Below are 26,026 nucleotides of genomic sequence, written 5' to 3' on the forward strand. Positions count from 1 at the left end.
AATCTGTAATGCTGTAATTTCTACAGTAATAACTACTGTAAGACCATGAATAACTTTTTCTAAATAAATAATACTGTAAAATGCACGGTGTAATATTTTTACGGTGAAAATAAATTTTACTGTTAAATGTATTTTTCGGATGACGCATCTAAAGCGTTGGTACGTAATACTGCAATTTGATTCTGAATTTTTCACAATGCATATCTGTGCCTCTGATTACATGAAATTAGTTAGAATAATTAAATAAACATTTAATTTGTAATTTAATAATTTAATTTGGCTTATCATTCCTTGTAATTTTTGCTTAAACTTTTTCCATCAAGTCTAATTTTAATCTAATTTCCCTAAAATCAAATTTTAAAATTATATTACACAAACTTTTTACGGCCTTTTGCCGAATTAAATAAATAGCTCGTTTCTACTAAACTAATTTATTATTAGCTCTTTGTTTAGTGAGAAAGGTACAAAAATAAAGACTGGTTTGTTCGCTTTCTCTAAATAAATGAAAACGACTGGATCTTAAAAGCGTTTCAGAGTTTGTACAAAGGTCACGATCGGATTTCTTCTTCGGAAAAGTTTGCTTTCATTGCCTTCCTTTTTTTCCCCGAATACTTTTTCTCCAATGATTTTCCTTTTTTCTCAAATATTTTTTCCTTCTTTGCACTCAAGAAAAAAAAATGATTGAATAGACAAGATACGAACATCTATGATTTAAAAGCTTTATTTTGGAAAATAATAAATAGCATTAATTTTTGAACTATCAATTATTTTAAATATATCAACATGAAAAGTTTCATAATTAAAAGTATTATGCGCTTAAATGTACATCACCAAACTTAAGTCAGAACTCTGGTCTTTTTTTTTCAGGGACAAACTAATTGAAGATCTGAGGGGGGGGGAAGATATAAGTGACATTTTTCGGGGGGGGGGGTTCTTATTTTAGGCTTATTTAATTACCAGCTGAATATCCTTTCTTCATACTGGATGGTGGACTAATCGTAAAGACACCGTTCCCCGTAGATCATTGAAGACAAGCATCTCTGGTTGAGGTTGTTAATTATAATTTCTAATACTCAATAGATGGCGCTCTGCGCAGTAATGTAAAATCATTTAGTTTCTAATCAGTTTCCTCCATGCCACTGTAACATCATCATCATCCTTCTTGTTATTAAATATATTTTATGTTAAAAGGCGTTTGTTATGATTGAAACCCCGAGATCTGAGATCATATCACCGTATTTAAAATTGGCGCACCAACCTGGAGCTAAGAATTTGATTAAAGGTGAGTGCACTTGATTTAAATTATGGATTCATACGATGATTTGAAAAATAAAAGAAAAACAATTCGCTCTTTAACAACTCGATTAATAACAAAGATTGAAAATTTGATGAATGATGATAATGTTGAAACTAAAGAAAAGATCGAAGAATTAATAGATTATAAGGAACAGTTAATTGATAAAAATAAAAGTTTAAAAGCAATAAATAATCGAATTGAACCACTAATTGAAAGTGAGGAAATAGAAAATGAAATTACTGGAATTGAAGAATATTCGGAAAAAATAATAAAGTGGCAATCTCGAATCGCAAGATTTTTGAAAGAAAACAATAAAGAAAGTAGAGGAGGAGAAGAATCATTTAACAGCGCACAATCTAAATTTGTACCAGAAATAAGTAATGCAGTTAAACTCCCAAAACTAACCATAAACAAATTTTACGGAGAAACAACATTATGGCTTGAATTTTGGAATCAATTTGAAATCGCGATCCATGAAAACGAAAGTTTAACTGAGATACAAAAATTTACTTATTTAAAGAGTTTACTGGGTGGAATTGCATTAAATGCTATTAAAGGGTTTGCTTTGACTAAAGAAAATTATACCAAAAGTATAGAATTGTTAAAAGATAGATTTGGGCGGGAAGATTTAGTGATTAATAGTCATATGAATCGTCTATTAAATCTTGATCCCGTAAAAAATTCTAGTGATATTAGAGCATTACGGAATTTATATGATAATTTAGAAGTAAACATTAGATCTTTAGAAAGCTTAAATGTAGTCTCTGGAACATATGGACACTTATTATGCCCTATATTATTAAAGCTAATACCAGAAGATTTAACTTTAGAATACAACCGCAAACGAAAATCAAAATCAGAATTTAATGTTTCGGAATTAATTCAATTTATTAAGGAAGAAATTCAAGTACGCGAATCATCTACATTATTCCATGATAATGCTAAGAAAAATAAACACTATAATTATTATAATTCCAGGGAAGTAATAAATAACAAAAAACAGTTCAGATCGAATATTCCCACAGCTTCAGCATTGGCTACTAATGTAAAATTTAATTGTGTATTTTGTCGGAGCTAATAGAGTCAAATGGACTGTAACGTTTGGTAATTTTTTATTGAATGAGAAAAGAATGTTAGAAAGCTACGCTTGGCGCATTACAATCTCGCCAATGAGGGCGTGGACATCCCGGCCCCCATTGAAATATTCTGACATTTGAATGTTTCAATAATCATAAAAATAACAATAATAATAGAAATAATAATAAAAATACAAATTTAAGCAATATTAATACAATTATTTTTTCACATTTTGAATTCAACATATAAATTTAAGTATTGTTAACAATTGGTAATACAGCAATATTTGAAATGCTTCTTTTGAAAATTCCATGAGGTGTGCGTACGAAAACCACACGGACATTATCATCCTTACCGGTGATAATTTTAGAAATTCGTCCTATAACCCATTTACATATAGGTAAGTTGCTTTCTTTTACCAGAACCATCATACCTGGTTTTACATTTTGTTTTTGAAACAACCATTTTGATCTTTGTTGTAAATGACTGAGATAAGAGTTACACCAATTTTTCCAAATTGTTTGAACAATTTTTTGAGTTTTCTGCCATCGGTTAAGCAAATTTTCTTTAAAATCAATCAAATTTTGCTCAGGAAGTGCATTAATTGCTCTTCCAATTAAAAAATGTCCAGGAGTTAAAATTTCATAATTTTCTAGATCAGATGACATAGGAGAAAGAGGACGGGAATTAAGAATACCTTCTATTTGAATAGTTATAGTTAAAAATTCTTCAATTGTTAATTTCGTAGAACCAATGGTTCTTTTAAGGTGATATTTGAATTGTCCGACTCCTCTCTCCCATAATCCACCAAAATTTGGTGAACGAGGGGGTAGAAATTTCCACAGTACTTGCTCCGATGAAAGGAAACCAGATAAATTATCTTTTTTAGCATTTAAAGACTTTAAGAATTTGCTTATCTCCGCCGAAGCGCCAACAAAATTGGACGCATTGTCACAAGATATAGTACAACTTTTACCTCGGCGGGCAAAAAACCGTTTAAGTGTAGCTATTAAAGCACTAGTTGTTAAATCAGACAATAATTCAAAATGCACAGCTTTAGTGACCATGCATATGAAAATAGCTACATATACTTTGTTATATAACCCCTTTCTCTGGTTACGATATTTAATCCAAAATGGACCACACAGGTCAAGTCCTGCGTTCGAGAAGGGTGGGCTAGGAATCACCCTCTCAGGAGGGAGATCACCCATTATTTGAGAAGAGACTGTTGGCCTTATTTTAAAACACTGCACACAATCGTGCACAACTTGACGAGCTAATTTTCTGCCACTGATTGGCCAAAAAATTTGTCGTACTGTATTTAATAGTCCTTGAGGACCAACATGCAAATCTCTAAAATGAAAATAAGAAAAAATAATCTTAGAAAGTTTATGACCAGGAGGTAATATTATTTGATGAACAGAATTATAATTCAAATTAGAATTGGTCAACCGACCACCAACTCTAAGCAAACCATCCTGATCTAAAAAGGGATTCAAAAATTTCAATTTACTATTTACAGGAACAGGCTTACCTTTTTTTAAGGCTGAGATATCTGCAACAAAGTACTCACCTTGCACCTGTTTTATAATAACATTTCTGGCTTTATCTAATTCTTTTACATTGAGAGGACCCCTAAATTTATTCACATTTCTACAATTTGAAAGAAACCTAAAAATAAAAGCTAAAATTCTTATTAGTTTCATGTAATTATTTGAAAGATTTAAAAAGTCATCAATAAAGTCATTGTTGGTGATTGAAGTCAGTAGCAGAACTGGTTTCAGTTCTTTCTGAAAAAGTTCACAATCAGGAATTAAATCTAGTTCAGGTTCATTGTTTTTAATTATGTTCTCACTCAGGAACACAGGGCCTTTCCACCAAAGTTTATTGGTAGAAAAAACAAAGGCATCTTGACCTCTGGACAAGGCATCTGCCGGGTTAAATTCTGATGCAATGTGTTTCCAGAGAAAGTCCTTGGACAGTTCTTGTATCTGTACCACTCGATTGCTGACGAAAGTCTTAAGAAGATGGGGTGAGGTCTTGATCCAAGCTAATGCGATCGTGGAATCGGAGTACAAGATGACTTGATCGAATTTAAATTTTAGAGATGAAATAACTCGATGCACGAGTTGACACAATAGTAAGCAAGCTGAAAGTTCAAGTCTGGGGATACTTATGGTCTTAATAGGAGCCACTCTGCTTTTGCTGCAAATTAGCTGACTGGAAGGCACATTGGAATTAGAAACAGTTTGTATGTAGATGCAGGCACCGTAGGCCTTTTCACTGGCGTCTGCAAAGCCATGAAGTCGAATAATCGTTAGTTCCAGGATCATAATGCATCTTGGGATATGCAAAGTTTCTATGTAAGAAAGAGATCGTAAAAATTTGTCCCATTTTTGGTAGACGTGAGGTGGAATTATTTCGTTCCAGTCACATTTTAAAAGCCACAATTGCTGCATGAATATTTTAGCACTGCAGATAACAGGACCAAGTAGGCCCAATGGGTCGAAGATTTTAGCAATTTGGCTTAGCACTTCACGCTTAGTGTAATTCGAGCTTAAAACCGTTGTGACATTGAAGTGAAAAGTATCCTTTCTACTATTCCACAGTATTCCCAGAGTTTTTATGGTAGTATCTGCACAATCTTGTTTGAAGGGAAACGATTGAGATGATTCCGTTGAAGTATCAATGGCATTACAACGCCATTTATGTAATTTCATTTGACCCTTTTGAAGGAGCTTAGTTAGTTGTTGTCTTAGTTCATTAAATTCCTCAATACTGCTTGACCCCGAAAGGCAGTCATCCATATAGAAATCCTCCATTAGAACCTTAGAGGCAATAGGAAAATCCTTTTCTTCATCGGTTGCAATTTGATGTAGAACTCTTGTAGCAAGATAGGGACTGGATGCACAACCATAGGTAACGGTTTTCAAATTGTACACCTTGAGAGGTTCCTCCCTCCCCTCTTTCCACAAAATTTTTTGATATTTAGTTTGCAACGGATTTATTTCGATTTGCCGAAACATTTTATTTATATCGGCCGTAAATGCGAAAATATGCTTTCGAAAACGAACCATAATTGTAAAAAGATCGTCCTGTAGGATTCCGCCTTTACATAAAAAATCATTTAAGGACATTCCATTCGTAGTTTTACAACTCCCATCAAAAACAACCCTTAATTTAGTTGAAGTGCTGGACGGTCGCAATACACCATGATGGGGTAAAAAATATCCTTCATCCGGAATTGAATCATCGCAAATTTCTTCCATGTGACCTAAAGATTCGTACTCGCGAATAAAACTAATGTACAATTCTTTTAATTTAGGATCACGATCTAAGCGATTCCATAATTGTTTTAATCTCTTAGACGCAATTTGTTTCGAATCACCTAATGAAATATTAGCTGAATATTGTTGTTTAATCGGCAATTCAACCACGTATCTACCATCTGTTTTTCGGTAGTGAGTATTTAAAAAATGCTCATTACAATAGTTTAATTCGTCATCAACCATTGGTTTATTTTCGTTTACGTGTTCTATTTCCCAAAAGGAAGTTAACGCCTTATCAAGATTTTCGGTTTCAGCAAGTAAAAAACACGAATCGTTAATTTTCTCTAAATTAGAATTAAAGTTGTTCGCAACTCCCGATACAACATGACCAAAAAACGTTTCAATTAATATTAATTGGGAATCTTTAATTTTAATTTTATTCGTACCCAATAGTTCGAAGAATAATTCTGCTCCTAAAAGAGCATCAATTCGTTTTGGTTTATTCCAATTATTATCGGCAAGTTTTATTCTTTCAGATAAACTTAAATTCGATATGTTTACAAATGTGGGTGGAAGAACCGCAATTTTTGGAACTATTAACAAGTCTAAATAATAAGATTTATTATTTTCTTCATTTGTTAACTCGGTACGAACAAATGATTTAGCTGTAATGCACGAGTCATTAACACCAGAAATCGGAACATTTGTTTTTTGTTTCTTTAAACCCAATAAATTAGCAGCTCTACTGCTTATTAAATTCGAACTTGAACAGCTATCTAAAGTGGCTATTAATGGTCTAAATATGCCCTGCCCATCTTTAATATAAACAACCTCCGTATTTAAAATCACGCAATTAGCATTTTCGTTTTTATTCGTAAACAAAGTGTTCGAAGGAATGAAAGGAGGGGAGAGGGGTGACAAGATGTCTGTCTCCCTTTTCTCTTCTACTGCTGTATCAAATGTAAATGACTCATTTCTCATATTTTCATGAAGTAAAGAATGATGATCTTTGCTTTTACAAAAGCAAGTGTATTTAGACATGCAAGGATTAGGAAAGTGCTTATTTAAGCATGCAAAACACAAATTATGAGTTTTTACTATTTCAATTCGCTGATTTACACTCATTCGTTTGAATTTATCGCATTTATAAAGTTTATGACTTTCCCTACAACCTAATAAACATGGGTTATTCACTTTCGATTTAATTAAATACATTTTCTCTGTATTTGGCCTTGAACTAAAATGGGGCTTCTTTCTTTCCTCTTTAATATTAAGATCTTGCATAATTCTAGAACGTTCTTCCAAAAAACTTAGAAAATTGTCTAGTTTGGGTATTTCGTTTTTCGACAATTTCATTTCAAAACTTTTTCTAACTTCTGGATCGAGTTTTTGGAATAAAATGTGCATTATCAATGTATCTGATAGTTCATTTGATTTAAATTCAAGCAAGTTTAATGCTCGTAAATTACATTTAGTGTTATCGATTAATTGCATGAGCTGATTAGGAGCGTCAGGGACTCTTGAAAAATTTAATAATTTATTAACATGGCAATCGATAACTGCTCGTTTGTTTTCGTATCTATCTTCAAGGGAAGACCATAAAGATTCAAATGTATCTTGGGCTGACTCAAGGCGTTTTGCTTCACCTTTGAGGCAGCTTTTAAGATAGCACAGTCGTTGTGTGTCGCTCAACTCTTTATTATTTCCAATAATAGAATTAAATTGAATTTTAAAATTTTGAAATTCTTCATATTTTCCGGAAAAGAAAGGTAGGGGTAAATCCGGAATTTTATATATATTGGTACATGAAGCATTTGATTCCGTTTCATTAGGTTTATTATTATCAATTTTAGAGAGTAAAATATTAATCTTTACCTCTATTTCTTCGATTTCATCTTCTATATCTTGAGCAACATCTAGATTATCTTTCAGATCAATTTCTTCCGGAAGTAGCGTATATCCTTTTATCAGTTCTGATATCGATGCTTGTAGTTCCATTGCTACTTTCAGTTTCTTTTTGAGAATGATGGCAGCGGCGCTTGCATCCTGCTGCGTTGAATGTTCTTCCAAAAATTTTTGGATTTTGTTTATTTTTGTTTTAATTGCCCCACGTTGGCGATTAAGATTTGTTATTGAGTTAATTGTGCTCATATTGAGGCTAGTTCTGCTCCAGGTCGCTAGGACCAAAGATGTCGGAGCTAATAGAGTCAAATGGACTGTAACGTTTGGTAATTTTTTATTGAATGAGAAAAGAATGTTAGAAAGCTACGCTTGGCGCATTACAATCTCGCCAATGAGGGCGTGGACATATTTTGTAAATCAGAACATGATTCATTTATTTGTGAAAAAATGTCGGTTTCTGAAAAAAGAGATAGATTAATGCGCGAAGGTCGTTGCTTTAAATGTTTAAGTAAATCACATTTAAGTTCACAATGAAGGAGTAAAATTAGTCCTTGTAAAAAATGTAATAGTAAATCTCATCACGAAATAATTTGTTTTGGAATTCCGAAAACTCAAAACGAAAGTTCGCAAGAAACCGCAGAGAAAAATACAGTTGTAGCCAGCGTTTCTCATGTCGAAGAGGGACAAAAGGGGGAATTTCAATCAGTGTTCTTACAAACATGTGTTGCGAATTTACATTTGGCAGATAAAACGCAGGAGATAAATATTTTATTTGATTCCGCATCGATGAGGTCATTCATTACTAGAGAATTAGCTCAAAAGCTTAATCTCCCGATAATTAGAAAGGAAAATTTATTAGTTTATACTTTTGGAAGCCGTGAACCGCAAGAAAAAACATTTGATATAGTAAAGGCGAGTATAAGCAATAAAAAATATCCTACTCGAAGGTCAGAGTTCGAATTATTGGTTTCAAGTACCATAACACGTGCTTCTTTCCCACCGCATAATAGTAAAATAAAGTTGCTGCTTGAGGATTTTGCGCTTACTGATTTATGCCTTTCGAAAGGAATAAATTCCATTGATATATTAATTGGAGCAGATTATTATTGGAAACTCCACACTGGGTACATAAAGGAGTTGACTAAAGATTTGTTTTATGTCGAAACATTACTCGGCGGAAGCGTAACTGGGATTACTCATTCAGATTTAAAAAATGACTCTATCGTTGAAAATTTATGTTATTGTAAGGAAAAATTTAATTGTGAGGAATTAACTAATGAAAATAATTCTTGTGATAATATAAATTTACAGTTACGGAAATTTTGGGATATTGAAAGCTTAGGCATAAATGATAAAATTCAGAATACACCTTTAGAGCAAGAAACTTTAAAACAGTTTGAACAAAATATAAAATTTCAGGATGGCAGATACGTAGTTAAATTACCATTTAAAGATGAGGTAAACATTTCTGACAATTTTAATTTGTCTAAAAGAAGGTTAAGTAGTTTAACATCGCGTTTTAATAAAAATCCTTCTTTGCATGATAATTATGCTAGTGTTTTTAAAGAACAATTATCGGAAGGAATAATAGAACCTGTTAATGATAAATCAATAGTTCCAAATATGGTTTATTACTTACCTCATCATCCAGTAATTAGAAATGATAAACAAACTACAAAGTTACGGATAGTTTTTGATGCTTCGGCTAAAGAAAAAAATTGCTACTCTCTAAATGATAACTTATTATCGGGTCCCAATCTAAACCCTAATCTTTTAATTTTACTATTAAAATTTCGCGAGTTTAAGATAGGAATAATTGCTGATTGTGAAAAGGCTTTCCTACAATTGCTAATTGATGAACATGATAGGGACTATCTTAGATTTCTTTGGTCAGAGCAATTCCCTCCCAAGAAAATTGAGGTTTTTCGCAATAGAACCGTAACTTTCGGAGTAAAATCATCAACATTTTTACTGGCTGGAACAATTAAGTATCATATCAAAAATTATAAAGAATCTCATCCTTTGGCGTGTAAGGTTTTAAATGAAAATTTGTATGTCGACGATCTTATTACTGGTACAAATACGATTGAAGATGGACTACTATTATCCAAGGACACTAAATTAATATTAAAGGATGCATCAATAAATCTTAGGAAGTGGAAGAGTAATTCTAAGGAGTTATGCCAAAAATGGCAAGACACAAAATTTGAAAAATATCCTAGAGAAGAAACAGTACCTTTAAAGGTTTTAGGATTAATTTGGAATACTTTAAGGGATGAATTTAATTTAGATTTAAGTTCTTTAATTGACTCTTTGGAAAATGTGAAAAATACTAAGAGAAGTGTATTACGCATATCATCGAAATTATTTGATCCAATGGGATATATAACAGCATTCACGATTAGAATTAAAATTCTTCTTCAAGAAATTTGGGAACAAGGCTTAGAATGGGATGAGGAATTTGGAAATATTTTAAGACTAAGTTGGGAAAAATGGTATAAGGAAGTAAATGTATTAAAGGAACTTTCACTACCAAGATATTATTTTCATGAAGAAGATAGCTGTTCCGAAGTAGGGAATTATAAGATAATTATATTTTGTGACGCAAGTGAGAAGGCGTATGGAGCGATTGCATATATTCGATATGAAAGAAATCAAAATTTTTACGTAAGCTTCGTTACTTCAAAGGCACGCGTTGCACCATTGAAGAAGTTGAGTCTACCAAGATTAGAACTGATGGCCACTCTTATAGGTTCCAGATTATTGGATACTTTAAGGAAAGTGTTTCAAATAAATAACAACTATATACTATATTCTGACTCAACCATAGCCCTTAGTTGGATTCGAGGAAATGCAAATCAGTGGAAGACATTTATTTCAAACAGAGTAAGTGAGATCCAAACTTTAACAGATCCTACTAATTGGAAGTACATAAAGGGAAATGATAATCCAGCTGATATCATATCAAGAGGATGCAGTGCTAATGATTTGCTCTCAAGTGCAATTAATTTTAATGGACCAACATGGTTGACATTAAGCGAAGAAAAATGGCCGAAAAATGAAGAAAATTTTAGAAGATCAGATGTAGATGGAGAAAAGAGATCAAAATTTATTGCAGTTAATTATGGAAGTGAAAATAATGTTCACGATTCAATTTTCGATATCCACAAATTTAGTTCTATTAAGAAGGTTTACCGAATAACAGCCTGGATTAGAAGATTTATAACGAATTTGAGAGCGAAGAAAGAAGATAGAATCAAAAATATTTTAACTGCAGAAGAATTAGAAGAAGCTGAAAACCTTTGGTTGAGACACGTACAAGCAAAGAACTACAGTAAGGATATAGATTACTTAAAGGAAGGACAAAATTTATCGAAGTGCTCAAAAATCAGAGACTTAAATCCGTTCATTTCTGACAAAGGGATTCTACTTGTGGGTGGAAGACTACAGCACTCCAATTTGAACTATTATAAAAAACATCCTATACTATTACCATCAAAAACTAAATTTACAGAACTGATAGTGAAAGAAGCACACGAAAAGACCCTACACTCTGGTATTTCAGACACATTAACACAGGTACGAGAGAAATTTTGGATTCCGAAAGGTCGGCAATTTATTAAGTCAATAATTGGAAGATGCGTCTTATGTAAGAGATTCAATGTTCGATCAGGAAGAGAAATTATGGCTCCTCTTCCTAAAGACAGAATAGAACAGTCACCTCCATTTTCAGTTACTGGCCTGGATTTTGCTGGACCCTTATTTGTGAAAGACTCTGACTGTAAGTTTTACATCATGCTATGCACCTGTGCAGTTACACGAGCGATACACCTGGAAATTGTTTCCAGTTTAACAACTGAAGCATTTTTACTTGCTTTTCGTCGCTTCATTTCCAGAAGAGGACTGAAGAGGACTGCGTTCTGTAATTTATTCAGACAATGCTCAGACGTTCAAACGAGCAGAGTTTGAATTGAAAAAAATGTGGACTATTTTGAGCAGTTCTGAAGTGAGTGAGTTTTATTCCTCAAAAGGAATAAGGTGGAAATTCATCGTTGAAAGAGCACCCTGGTGGGGTGGATTCTACGAGCGAATGGTTCGTTCAATGAAAATCATTCTTCGGAAATTACTGAGGAAAACATCTTTGACTAGTGAAGAACTCGAAACAGTTCTATGTGAAATAGAAGCTGTGATTAACTCGAGGCCTATTACTTACGTGACTACAGACTCGCCAGATACCTTTCCTCTAACGCCATCCCACATGCTACTTGGAAGACGATTAATAAGTTTACCGTCAGTCAAGTTATCCGGTATTGACTGCATGATTGACAAAAAAATGATAATTAAAAAATTTAAATATCGAGAAAGACTTATAAATCAATTTTGGAAGAAATGGAAAAGGGATTATCTTTTAAATTTAAGAGCTGTCAATTATGTAAATTTGGATAAAGGTAATCAAAATTTTAAGGTAAATGATATTGTTTTGATTCATGATGACAAACTTCCAAGGAGCATGTGGAAACTTGGAAAAATTGTGGAAACATTTCAAGGACGTGATAACAAAATAAGAGCATGTGCTTTGAAAACAGATACGTCAATAATAAAACGTCCTATAAATTTATTATATAATTTAGAAGTGAACAATTAAATTAATATGAACATTCTATTTGAACTTTAAATTCACATTTATTATTATTTGAACATTTTATTTTACAATATTACTTAAGATATTCATTTAACTTACAAATTAAGTTTATCTTAAGATATTATTTGAACTTTTTGATTTAAAGAAAACATGCATACATATATATTTTCTTGTTTAAATGTTTGTTTGTTTAAAATTGAAATATTTTGCATGTGAAAGAATTTGTGTTGTGAAAATTGCTTGATTTATTATTCATGATATGATAATTTAATTTCATCAATTGATATTTACTCAAATTTAAATAATTTCATTTATTTGTTAAAGGTTTGAACTAATGCTCATGAAACATATTATTTTAAGAATTCAATTAATATTATTGCATTATAATCTTTATATAATTAAGAAGGGCTCATATTGTAAAAGGTAAGATTATATTATATTTTAAATATTGGTACCTTACATTTGAGAAAAATAACTTTGATTTATATATGAAATGACAAAATTGTTATGAACTAAAAGTTCATCGGGGGGAAGTTTGTTAATTATAATTTCTAATACTCAATAGATGGCGCTCTGCGCAGTAATGTAAAATCATTTAGTTTCACCGTATTTAAAAGAGGTCAGTAAGCGGGTGGGTGACCACTTTCATCAGCCTGCGTAGGGACCGAGGTTTCGTGGTATAGGTCCTCGTTAAACTGTTCTACCGTAAAGCACACGACTTCAAGAGCAGGTTATTGGGCTACCAAAGCAGGGGAGCCATATCTCTGTTGCAAAGGATCGAAATTGCGATGGCATGTCTTTGGATCATTCTCAGGGATGTTTCCCAAACTATTGCCAATAGCCTAGCGCGCCGTAAATTAAGTACCTACCTACTTCATACTGGGTAAAAAATAATAATCAATAATTCAACACTGAAAAACTTATACCTACACAATAATTGATGCTACGCTACAACTCCAATTTTATTTTTACTTAGTATCATATTTTGTCTTTCCCGGAGGCTTTACGTTATTAGTTTATGGAAAACACGTTTTTAGTTTTTCCTCCCATCAAAATAAAGATCGACTGTATTCATTGACACGATGCTGTTGCTTGAGGTCAACTCATGAATTTACCATATCAAGTAATTTTCTCCGATACGTATAACTTACATAGATCAGTAAAATTACTATTTCTACAGTATTTATATTTAAACTGTACAGTATTGATGTAGTGTTAATGAGTACCAAATGAAGTAATATAATATATTAGTATATCTGAAACCTTTAATAACTGCACCTATTAACAGTATAATTTTGGAAATTTTTCAAGCTTCTCTCAAAATATTTACGTTTCTTCGACATGAATTAAAACTATTTATCCATTGATTTTATTCTCCAGTACATAAATGTATTTTCTCTATAAAAACCATTGATTCAAAATTATTTGTTTTGACAGAGTCACCACTTTAAAACATGATTATAAACAAAATAAACACGTGATTTAGTAGAACTTGAGAAATGTTAATTTGGGGACGTAGTCCTCTTATGGCACCGCTTTCAGTTTAATCATTGAGTTTATCTGACACAAGGAATAAAAAATTATTAGATTATTAATAATAGGAAATTAAACGCATGCTTTTATTATTCAGAGTTATAACACTGTTGTTATCCTAAAATGTAAAACTAAAAAAAATAAAAATCGTCTGCAGTTTAATTTATATTAATGGCGAGTTACGGACGATTTTACAATGTGTCCATAAGGCATGGTGCACTTTTCAACGGTCAGAGATCAAAAATGCACCTTGACTTAAAGCAAGACACTGTACTTTATCCAAATTCGCAACACGCTCAATTATTTGAAAATTCTTCTAAATCACAAACAAATATCTAAAGAGGTTGTTTGTGGTTTTATTCGAAAATTATTGACTTACATACTGACTATCACAACAATCTGACTGTAATTTTTGAATGTTTTTAAAGATTTTACAATAGGAAGATAAAATGGCTCCCTTCAGACACAGTTCAAATTTCAAATCCATAAATAGTTCTGGAGTTATAAAAGAGACAGACACTCGGGCATACATATAATCTCGTCAGTTTATTATTTGATACATCATTCATTTATTTTTATAAATCTTTTAGTTCCGAGGATTTCAGAAAAGAAAAGATTTGCTGGCAGTCTGAGTATTTTAGTAGTAGATGAACGATTCATGGGACATTGTCTGAGCGTTTTTAGAGCAGATGAAAGAAACCAAGTGCATTTCACAAATAACAACAACAAACAGTAAAAAAGAAATGTTTAAAAACCAGAAGTTATCAACAAATTTTTAAAAAATGCCATGAATAAGAATGACTTGCCACGAACATTTTAAATTAGTATTAAAGATTTACAAAAACCACCAATTCGAAACTTGCTAACAAATAATAAAGGCAGGGCATAGTATTCATTTCATATTGTCAACGTATAAACCTTAAAGCTTATTTATACAAATCAACGATCATATGACGAAGAAAACGTGCATTTTTAAAGCATTTGAGATGCCTTTGATTTAACTGCATAGGTATTTTTAAAATTGCGAAGTTCGGTATCGAACCCATGTCCCTCAGCTTTCAGCTAAAAATGTCAGTAGAGCTTCAAATCGGCATTTTCCTTGAATCATACTAATATAGAAATAGATAACTTTTCAAACATTACATCAGATAAATATGTCTTGAACGTTACGTAAAAACTCTGAAACTATAATTAAAGCACATTTAACTTATCAATGGGTCATACTTCTTTAATGAAAAAGAGACTCAAAATCTAAGTAATCATACATAAATTTAAAGTTTTCTTTGTTTGTTTTTAACTACTTTTTCTAATGATACATTTTTCCTAATTATTCTAGTTCGATATCGAATATTTATCGAAACCATAAATTATTGAACACATCAAAGTAATATAAATCAAAAAGAAATATCTATAATTCACATAAATATAACATTAGCATCCACATAATATTTATTCTGAAAATAATAGTAACATAGAATATTAGTAACATAGAATTTGATTTTCAGTATTACGGCTGAAATGACGATATTATAAAATATGTAAGAGAAATTTCTATAGTAGAATAAACTTAAAAAGACCTCATGCGAACACAATTTTCCTCATTAAAATTATTTTTTATAAAATATTCTCTGTTCAAAGTAAGAAGGAGTTCTCTGGGTGCATTAGCATTAGTTCTGAGTTAATCAGGAAAAATTCTGTATCTATTCGAGCAGCTTAAATAGCAGTTTTTTCGGGCAATTATTTATATATATATATATATATATATATATATATAAATATATATATATAAATATATATATATATATATATATATATATATATATATATATATATATATATATATATATATATATATATATATATATATATATATATATATATATATATATATATATATATATATATATATATATATATATATATATATATATATATATATATATATATATATATATATATATATATATATATATATATATATATATATATATATATATATATATATATATATATATATATATATATATATATATATATATATATATATATATATATATATATATATATATATATATATATATATATATATATATATATATATATATATATATATATATATATATATATATATATATAAAAATATATATATATATATATATATATATATATATAAATATATATATATATATATATATATATATATATATATATATATATATATATATATATATATATATATATATATATATATATATATATATATATATAAATATATATATATATATATATATAATATATATATATATATATAAATATAAATATATATATATATATATATATATATATATATATATATATATATATATATATATATATAGGTATTTTTCACTGATTTTTTTATTTAAAAAAAAAATTATTAATTATTTGTGTTAACTATAGAGGCTCCAAAATTTAAGTTTTCAGACATAATATTTATTATCATATTATATGCATATTTTTCAATTTATATTAAAATAAGTTTCAATATCTTTAATTCGACTTAGTTTTACAATACATTTTTCAAAATTGAACTGTTAATTTACTGTTTAATAAGCAATAAAAATATAAATCATTCAAAAAATGACAAAACAAATGATTAAATAAACATTGAATACTTAAGCTTTTGTTTCTTAAATTATTATTCCAAGCAAATAAACGGCTGCAATTGAATTTTGCTTGATTTATTACGAATATTATTATACATAAAAGAATATTTATGTGGACAAAATGTTTTCTAAATTCATCCTTTTAATGCCTGGATAGTTTTTGACAAAACATTCTTGTGACAGAAATTTGTGAGTGTAATGAACTGTGATTAGTATCTAAAGAACGTAAAAGCAAAAAAATAAAGTTTTGCTGAGTTATTGTGCAAGTTGCTCTGTTAACAAAAAAAAACATGAAAAATTGTTTTATTTATTGCATTTTATTAAATAAACACGTCTTAGGAAAGACTGTTATTAAAATTATATGTTGTTTTGTAGAAACAAATAAGTTTAATTTAAATGTATTGTGATATAAAGGATTAAAATTTCGTTAAAATTTTTTTTCATATTTCTTTCATTGTTTCATTCTTTGATTTAAATACATCATATTTGTTGCATTGCTTTAAAAAAAATTTTTATTAATGTATAAATAATTAAATTCTTAAAATAAATATTTTCAATTTCGCTTTTGTTACACGCTTGCCTTTGTCACAAGCATTTTTTTAAAAATTTCATTTGTTTATATTACTTTAGTTAATAATTTTAGAGAATATATTTATTGCAAAATTCGCTATTTACAAAATTATTAAAAAAAATTCCTTTCTTCATTTTCTATGTTTTTCTCTACATAAAAAAGTGAAAATTAAAATTTTCGTTTTGTAACTAATAATCAACAGTTATAAGGCTGTGCAGTTAATTTAAATCGTAAAATACATAATAAAATCAATGCATAACAATGGTACGAATGTTAAGAGTAAAAAAAGGGGTGAATAATAATCAATTTATTTGAAACGATTTTGTTTTCAATGCCCACCTGGAGAATAACCTTTCGTTATACAGGCATGTAAAGGGCAGATTTGTTGACCACTCTTTCAGAGGCACCATATTAGGCGAACCAACGTTGCTCCCACAGTAAGGACAGATAGTACAGAGAATGAATGAACATCCATGCCTTTCCTGGAATTCGAACCCAGAACCTTTCGGATGGAAGTCCAGTTCCCTGACCGGCCAGAATCACAGGCCAGTCGGCAATTTAAAAAGTTGATCATCTCATTATTCTTGCATCTATATAACAAAAGGAATGATGAAAGACAATAAAAAAATTAAACAAGACAAACAGAGTTGTTTACACCAAACTGAGGGAAAGAGGGAGATACATAAAACATTACAACAAATAACGTAATTAGAAATTTTCGAGCTCATAACTGCTGTCGTTATTACGGATATTTTCTTTGAAAAGAGCTTTAATTTGGAACAAAAATTTTTATGAATTGGCTAATTAGTTTATGTGGTGTTTGCGTGTTAAGTATAAGTGGGCTTACTTAAAGAGTGTAAAATTTAATGAATCAGAGAAAGGCAGATCCCAAACCAAAAAGCCGAATGGCATGTATAATTAGTTTGTAATACAGAAATCCTTAGAAAAACGAAACAGAAACCGATTGAGCTGAAAATTAAAAAAAACCTGAATGGAAATGATGAATTGGTCATGTTCCACTTAAGCATGAAAAATTTAAAGTAAAACAAGTTTTTGATTCGAACGCTCAGGCAATGAAAAAAGAGAAAGACCTGGAAATTCTTGTTGCAGGACGATCGATTGTAGGCGAATTGATAACAATAGGAAAGACATGGAGACAGACAAAATATCTCGCCACAAATAGAGTGAGTTGGAAAGCTATGATCGAAGTCCTATGCTCCAATTCAGAGTAAGGAGGAATATGTATGTATAGACAATTAGATTAGATGTCTAATGTGCCAGATGGCGTGACGAGCCTAAGTAATTTATTAAGCACTTATATACAGGCGTTTATATGTAAAGTATAATTAAGTACAAAAATGATTATATGCAAAACGGTCACAATAATTACGGTTGAAATTACGGTTACAGGGTGTTGGTAATTTCCAGCACTGTAAAATCACTGAATCACTATAATTAAATAAATATTATAATAAAACTTTGGGATATAAAATTATATATATAGATTGGATTTTACTTTAAACGATTAGAAATGATGCACCCAAAGTGCAGCTACTTTATACCGAAATTTGATCCGAAAGTTTTTACACTACAAATTGATTCATTTTTAAATTTTGTGACTTACGGAAAATAATTTGGACATTAAAATACTGTTTCATGTGCTGCATTATCAAACATAATATTTTTAAAGGATTATTACGAATATCTTTAAAAAATATGCAAAACTTGATGCTAATGATAGTAAAAATAAAACCGCTTTTTAATTGCATCGGGTATAAACAAAAGGCATGTAACAAAAGTTTTCTTCCATTTAATTTCATTTATTCTTAAAATAATTTTAAGAAAATTGGTTCAAACTAAATGATTACCTTGAAATGTATAGTAAGTAACGCATATTTGCTGTGTTACAATAAAAAAAATCTATTTTATTGTCTACATTATTCGTTACTGGACAATAATATGCATACGACAATTCAATTGATTGCTGAATAAGCATGGAAGTAAACAATGCATTGCATTTTCTTAAAACGGCATTGCTCTATCCAGTGCTTTAAAATTCGAAATTAAAAATCTTTTACGACGAATACCTTAAGCTTGAATGAATTTTATTCTGAAAATTCTCCTTTATTGATTTTTTAGACATAGAAACCTCAATACCGCGGGCAGTATGAACTTCAGTTAGTTTTCAAAAGTTACTCAATGAGAAATGTTTTGCCTTCGGCAACAGCTTCCATTCGGCCGTGGCATACCGTAGATCCAATTAACTTGCTTTATCATTTTCAACTTTCTTCAACAATTGCATAAAGTAGAAAAATTTTCCCTAAAGCAATTACACTGAACGCACTTAAAGTGCCTTATAATTTCCCATAAGAATTGTTTTTTATTCTAATATGAACTAAAACAAATAAAATGATTTATTTATTATTAGTTAATATGTAGACGCTTAAGAAATTGCTTGAAAGCAAATAATTATTAATACAACTTGTTGACAATCTGTTAGTTACGGAAAAATCATAATGGCTGCTTAATCTATAACTCCAAAGATTATTAATACTAATATAGTTTTAAGCACCAAACCCATAAGTAAGGATTTATTTTATATATCTATATATATAAAAATCTCTTGTCACAGTTTTAGTGGTTAAACTCCTCCTAAACGGCTGGATCGATTTTGATGAAATTTTATACGTATATTCAGTAGGTCTGAGAATAGGTTTATAACTAATTTTTTTTTCCTTTTTTGGACTGATTTAACGTATATTTCAAATATATCTTTATTTAATCATATTCCAATCCAAACTACATAGAAACCTGATAAATCAAAAAGTAATATTCACGCACGTTGCAACAATTCACTTTAAACTCTAATACTTATGCTCGCCCTTAAAAGAAGAGCATCAAACATATTTGCAAGTATGTAAATAAAGGCAGTGATATGGCAGTATTTCGAGTTGAAAATACCAATGTGACTGCTCTTCCAGTGAATAACAACGACGAAATAACGCTGTACCAAATTGGCCGGTACATCAGCTCCAATGAAGCTGTTTGGCGTAACTTTGGATTCCCAATTCATGATCCCACCGTTAGTCATTTAGTCGTCCATCTTGAAAACGGTCAGAGCGTATATTTCACGAACGAGACTGCGATTGACCGAGCTATAAATCCACCAAAAACTACACTAACCGAATTTTTTTGAATTGTGTAATCGTGCGGATGCTTTTGGTGCCTTTGCACGGACATTACTCTACTCAGAAGTACCACACTATTTCACATGGGCTCAAACAAAAAAATGAACACCCTGCAAGCAAGGCACACCCGTTGATGCATGTCCCGGTTTATTCAAATCAAACACCGTAGGGGAGAGTATTTACAGTCAATCCAAGGCAGACTGAATGCTTTGATTTTCGACTGTTGTTGGCTAATGTCACCGGCTCATTGTCATTTCAAGATATACGCAAAGTCGATGGACATCAGCATCCAAAGTATAAAGATGCATGCCTTGCACTCGAATTGATGGAAGACGACAACCAGTGGAAATGTATGCTTGCTGAAGCAGCACTGAACTGTACTGCAAATCAAATTCGTCTACTATTTGCTATAGTATTAACTACATGCATCCCGGCACGTATAGGAACGTTATGGGATAATCAAAGATTCGATGACTGATGACATACGGTATCAACATCGCACACGTTGCAACGATCTAACGATAGCATTCAGCGATGCTATGTGCAATGAAGCACTGATTGCTATTGAGGATCTTTGCATTATTATTGTGAACTTGCAACTCAGTCATTTCGGTATGAGTTCGCCAAATCGAAGTGCATCTGATTTATTAACCACTGACATGAATCGTGAACTTCAATACAATACGATAGAAATGGCAGCGATTGTTACTCGCAATGCTCCACTAATGAATGAGGAACAAAGGAACATTTATGCTCGCAGTTTTGGCAGAACAAGGTGGTTTTATTTTGGATGCACTAGGTGGAACTGGCAAAACATTTATTATTTTGTTAATTCTCGCTGAAATGCGATCAAATAATGGCCTCACGTTAGCCGTCGCATCATCTGGCATTGCGGCAACTTTATTGGATGGAGGCAAAACAGCTCAGTCAGTATTTAAGCTGCCACTAAATATTCAAAACACCCCAGATGCAGTGTGCAACATAAAAAAAGCAATCGTCTATGGCCACAGTGATGAAACACTGTAAAATTATCACCTGGGATGAATGCACTATGGCGCACAAACATTCGCTTTAAGCATTGAACAGAACATTGAAAGATATAAAAAACAATGACAAATTATTTGGCGGCACTCTGTTACTCCTTTCAGGTGATTTCAGACAAACACTTCCATTAGATTGGCATTTGCAATGGCAAGGCAAAACAATGTCTGCTTTTGTATTAGATTTGAGCACACCATGTTTTTCACACGGTGTGCTCAAATCTAAGCATTCATACGTGGATAATAAGCATTCATACGTGGCATGCTCTCGAGTGGGCAAACTATCCAATTTATTTGTGTTAGCTTAAGATGGAAAGACAAAAAATATTGTACACTCCATTGCACTAAGAGATTAATATTGTTGACTAATACTTTCAGAATTCGTTGCATATATAATTTATAAAAAGTTACAATAAATTAAAAAAAACTATTATTTGGTGTGCTGTTTCTTTTCCCATTTTGTCACCGTTCACAGCGCTCCATGCCTCTTCCACCCATATATACCACATACGCACACACTTACTATAAATAAAATGTATATTCATTTTTTAGAAATAATTCATATGGCAAAACAACGTTTGCCGGGTCAGCTAGTAATTATATAATTATATATACAGATATATAATTATTGTACAGGTATATAATTATAAAAATGCAAATTGTTACAAATAATACATTGCATCCGTAAGTCATATCATGGTGCAATTTTCAACCTTCAAAGATTAAAAATGCACCATGACTTAATGCACCACATTTTACTTTATCCAAATTCACAACACACCTAATTATTTGAGTGTATCATTTAAATATCGTAAAATGTTGTTTGTGGTTTTATTCGAAAATTATTGATTTACGTTCCGACTGGTCACAGTTAAATAATTACGATATAATGTATATAAAAATAATAACGATTGCATTTGAGTCCTAATTCAATAGGCTAACTAATAAGTCAGACACATATTTCATATTAAACACAAGTTCAGATAGCATAACAAAACTAAATATCTGTCACCCGATTAGGGAACATACAAGTTACGTACGGCCATTCGATATTTCTCCTCAGTTACAATCAAATATTTAAAGTGAGACTGTAAATGGTTTTATTCAAAACTTCATGCCTCAAATCACGATTCCTTATTATCGGCAATAACAATCGGCACAAATTTTCTGTTGCATTTATACAAATGCTTGATCTTGCATAATTCGGGTGTGGCGATTTCAAATATGAAATTAGAGCTGATACTAAATCTATAATTTTTTTTTTCCAAAATGAAAGTTCAGTCTATTTTTTTCGTTATATGCAGCATGCAAATAATTTTAATAATAATTGTAAATAATTTTAAAGAATAATAAAGGTTTTTAATTCTTTGCTTCATTTTGATCGAAAAATTTATTTAAATTGTGTTATAATGAGGAATAATATTTCATAGTAAATGCTTTCTCACACTTTATTATTCACATAGTGCTGCTTATACTATTTTTGCGTTCAAGTATGCATAAATTAGTATTTTAAGTCCTACCTTAAGCCGAACTGTGAGAATCAGATTACTACTTCGACCTATTTGATGAAAACAAAAGCGCAAATTGAGATAGAGGCGTAACTAGAAGGGTTTTGTTTTAAAGTGCGTTCTTACTGCATTACTGAAGTGCGTTTGATTTGTTAGTTACCAAGAATGGGCCAGAAAATGGATGTGAGAAAGGTAATATTATACTGGATAATTTAAAGAAGTTGACTATAAATAATTTTAAAAATAAATATTTATTTAAGAAAAAAGAATAGAAAAGAGAAAGAAACGTGAATTGCCTATTTTGCACATAATTTAGCCACGGATTTGAACAAAATGGATTTGCACAAGGAAAAATTATATAAATTATTAAATTTATATAATTTTCAATTAATTTACTAATTAAATAAATAAATTAATTTATTTAATTAATTAGTTAATTAAATATAATTTTTCCATGTGCAAATCCATTTCGGATTTGTACATGGAAAATTGGAACACATGGTTTTCATATTTTGCAATTTAGCAATCATGTTACGAAACTATTTTAAATCATTCTTGAAAAATTTCCCGTTCATGTATGTTCATTTGATTTCGCTACTCGCTTTATAGATTATGTTTTATGTTTCATTCTGTTTTTTTATTTATTTTATTTTCTGTTTTCACGTGTTATTTTTACTTATTATGTTCTATTTTATTTGTTGCAATTGTTGTAAAAAATTTTTGAGTGCTCCTCACACTATTGTATTGATATATTTTGCTTTGGCTATATTGATACAATATTAGAAAGCACTCTTTTTTGCGGATATAATAGTGTGGGCTGATGAAAAGATTATATCTTTTATTTTCCGGATTTTTTTAAAAGAATTCCATCCTTTTTTTCGGATTTTTTTCCCCAGTTTTTGTTATTTTTTTTTATATATATATTTATATATATATATATATATATATATATATATATATATATATATATATATATATATATATATATATATATATATATATATATATATATATATATATATATATATATAGAGAGAGAGAGAGAGAGAGAGAGAGAGAGAGAGAGATTATTATTATTAAAGATTATTATTAAAAATTTATTGGACAAGTTTTATTTTCTATTTCTATTAACCATATTTTCTGACAACCAAATCCTTTCACTAATCTGAAAATGAATTTTTTGCAGAAACGCTTGATGTCAAAAGAAAAAATATAGATCAATTCTGTTATTCTTGCATTTCGAAACATTATTAAGAAAAAGCCCAGCGATTTTCACTTCTATGAGTATTCAAATTGGGAATGGAACAAATCATCCTCATGTTTTATTTTTATGGGAAGGAATAAGGATTATTACAATTTTATGACTTTATATTTTTTTCCAGTTTGAAAGTTAATTTTTTCTTAATTCTAGGGAAATTTATTAGTAGTCATTACTGTGATTTACCTTACTTGCCCCTTTTTTCATACTATTACAGGAAATTTAAATTTTAATCTTAAAAGATATTTAACATAAAATGTTTATGGAAATATATATTGGCCTACTTGGTTAAATTGTACCTTCAGAAATGTAAATACGATATTATTGAAATATTCGTAAAAACCAGCATAACATAAATTTAACAATTCCGTTTTATATTACGTAGAGATATTACTTTCAAAACTAATACCTGCTTTATTTCAATTTGCACCATGTTAAAACAAATCATAAATAAATTGTTATTCCTCTTCATTCAATGTTTTAAATAGTTTCGAAGCTTTTCTAAGAAATATTAATTAACTTTCTGTAAACAAGTTTTTTTGTTTAAGGACTCAAATATAGTTTATGTGGTTTAAATAAAATTTCTGTAGCTGTGTTAAGTTAATTTAAATTTTAAAAAGATAGTCTGAATCTATAAATTCTATAACTATTACAATATCTACTAAATTTTGTATTAACTGTAAGTAACTGATGTGTATGGTTAAAAATAATTATTAAATTATTTTCTCATTTCACGATGTATGACTAAGAATAAACAAAACAGTTTTGAAAATTTTCCACTCGAATATTAAAAGAAAAAGGGAAATTACAGCTATTTTTCTAAGACATTAAGGAAATAACTGCTATATAACTTTTGTTTAAAATTATATATTTTAAAAATATCTGAACTCTAAAAGTTATTTAATCATTGCAAAATTTTGAGTATTATATGTCTGACTTAAATGTTTATTGATTGCTTATCACGCAAAAATAGATTTTGAAAAATTTGTATTTTTTCACCAAGAATAAACAATTAGTTATGGATGAACTAAAGTTTGGATGCTTATTCAAAGTTTTGCTCCCAATATTGTTTAATTAAAAATTAATTTAGTCAATTTTAAAAATATTTTTTTATTAGTGTTTTAAATTTTTATAATTTGGTGTAATAATATGATATGTGTCTAAAACTCAAGAAAAATCCTTAAATCTTGAATTATAATAGCGTTACCTTAAACTATATTATCCCAAAACAAATAATTATACTTAATGTTCCGTAATTCCTAAATAAATTAGATGCTGCATCTAAAATAAATGAAAATTATACTGTTTAAACCATTTTAAAGTTTTAAATCTTACATTTTAATATACCAAAAAAAAGTATTGAAAATAATTTAACCTTCTAAAATTAATTCTTATAAAATAAACAAAAGTTATTAGTACATTATTAAGTTATAAAGGCAAAAAATTAATATATTTGTATAATATTTTAATAGTCATTTATTTGCTTGCATTATATATCTTTAATATATTAAGTATATAAAATTTTCTACGTACAATTTTAATTGTTATTTAATTTTAAATGAGTTATTATTTTTAAAATATGGGCATTAAATAATTATGGTGTCATATTATAAGCCACTACAAGAGGAGAAAAACCTTTAACATTTAACAATATAACGCTAGCCTGTATAAATATTTTGAGAATTTCTTCACAAAGTAGTTTAAATGACTATTAATTATAAATAATTCAACACTTAATAGCACAGAATTACATAGAACTTAATACTATATTTTAAGAAACATAATTAATGAGGTAATTAGTTCCAAGGAAAATTATTAGAGAATTTAATAAAATGTACTTAACTCATTGATAAAGTCATAAAAAAAAGGAATTATCCTTTAAAAGATAAGAGTCTTGGGACTAGGCAAAATCAATTGTTTAACCAAAATATTGGGAATTACCTTATTATTAATTTTAAATACTTTCTGCTTCTAAAAGTCTCTAATTATGATCTCTAATTATAAATTAAAAAGATTTCTTAAAATAACGTCTTAAAGAAAGAGTATTACTTTAAATTAGTTTTCAATTCTATAGTAAATACATGTTAAAACTATTT

General features: G+C 29.7%; 2 protein-coding genes across 2 annotated transcripts; one reads left to right on the forward strand and one right to left on the reverse strand.

Annotated features, from left to right (window-relative positions):
• Positions 1-2,625: 2,625 nt before the first annotated feature.
• On the reverse strand, positions 2,626-7,794 carry LOC147807699 (uncharacterized). Its single transcript, XM_087166759.1, has 4 exons — positions 7,519-7,794; positions 6,090-6,702; positions 4,150-5,987; positions 2,626-3,954 (listed from the first exon to the last, which is right to left on the reverse strand). The coding sequence occupies exons 1-4, from the start codon at positions 7,792-7,794 to the stop codon at positions 2,626-2,628; spliced, it is 4,056 nt and encodes a 1,351-aa protein (XP_087022885.1).
• Positions 7,795-9,168: 1,374 nt separating this feature from the next.
• On the forward strand, positions 9,169-11,514 carry LOC147807700 (uncharacterized). The gene has a single exon (XM_087166760.1). It carries the CDS (start codon positions 9,169-9,171, stop codon positions 11,512-11,514), a length of 2,346 nt encoding a protein of 781 aa, XP_087022886.1.
• The last annotated feature ends 14,512 nt before the right edge of the window (positions 11,515-26,026 follow it).

Source organism: Parasteatoda tepidariorum, chromosome 6 (assembly GCF_982258835.1).
Source record: "Parasteatoda tepidariorum strain Cologne lab strain chromosome 6, Ptep-v5.0, whole genome shotgun sequence".
NCBI lineage: Eukaryota > Metazoa > Arthropoda > Arachnida > Araneae > Theridiidae > Parasteatoda > Parasteatoda tepidariorum.

Bases quoted from the DNA above. Each gene is read 5' to 3' on its own strand.
- LOC147807700 (XM_087166760.1), top strand. From the start codon at position 9,169: ATGGTTTATTACTTACCTCATCATCCAGTAATTAGAAATGATAAACAA.
- LOC147807699 (XM_087166759.1), bottom strand. From the start codon at position 7,794: ATGAGCACAATTAACTCAATAACAAATCTTAATCGCCAACGTGGGGCA. The intron at 6,703-7,518 runs GTAAAGATTAAT...TGCTTAAATAAG, and splicing joins ATGAAATCGAAGAAATAGAG to CACTTTCCTAATCCTTGCAT. The intron at 3,955-4,149 runs GTTCTGCTACTG...ATTATAAAACAG, and splicing joins TTCAGAAAGAACTGAAACCA to GTGCAAGGTGAGTACTTTGT.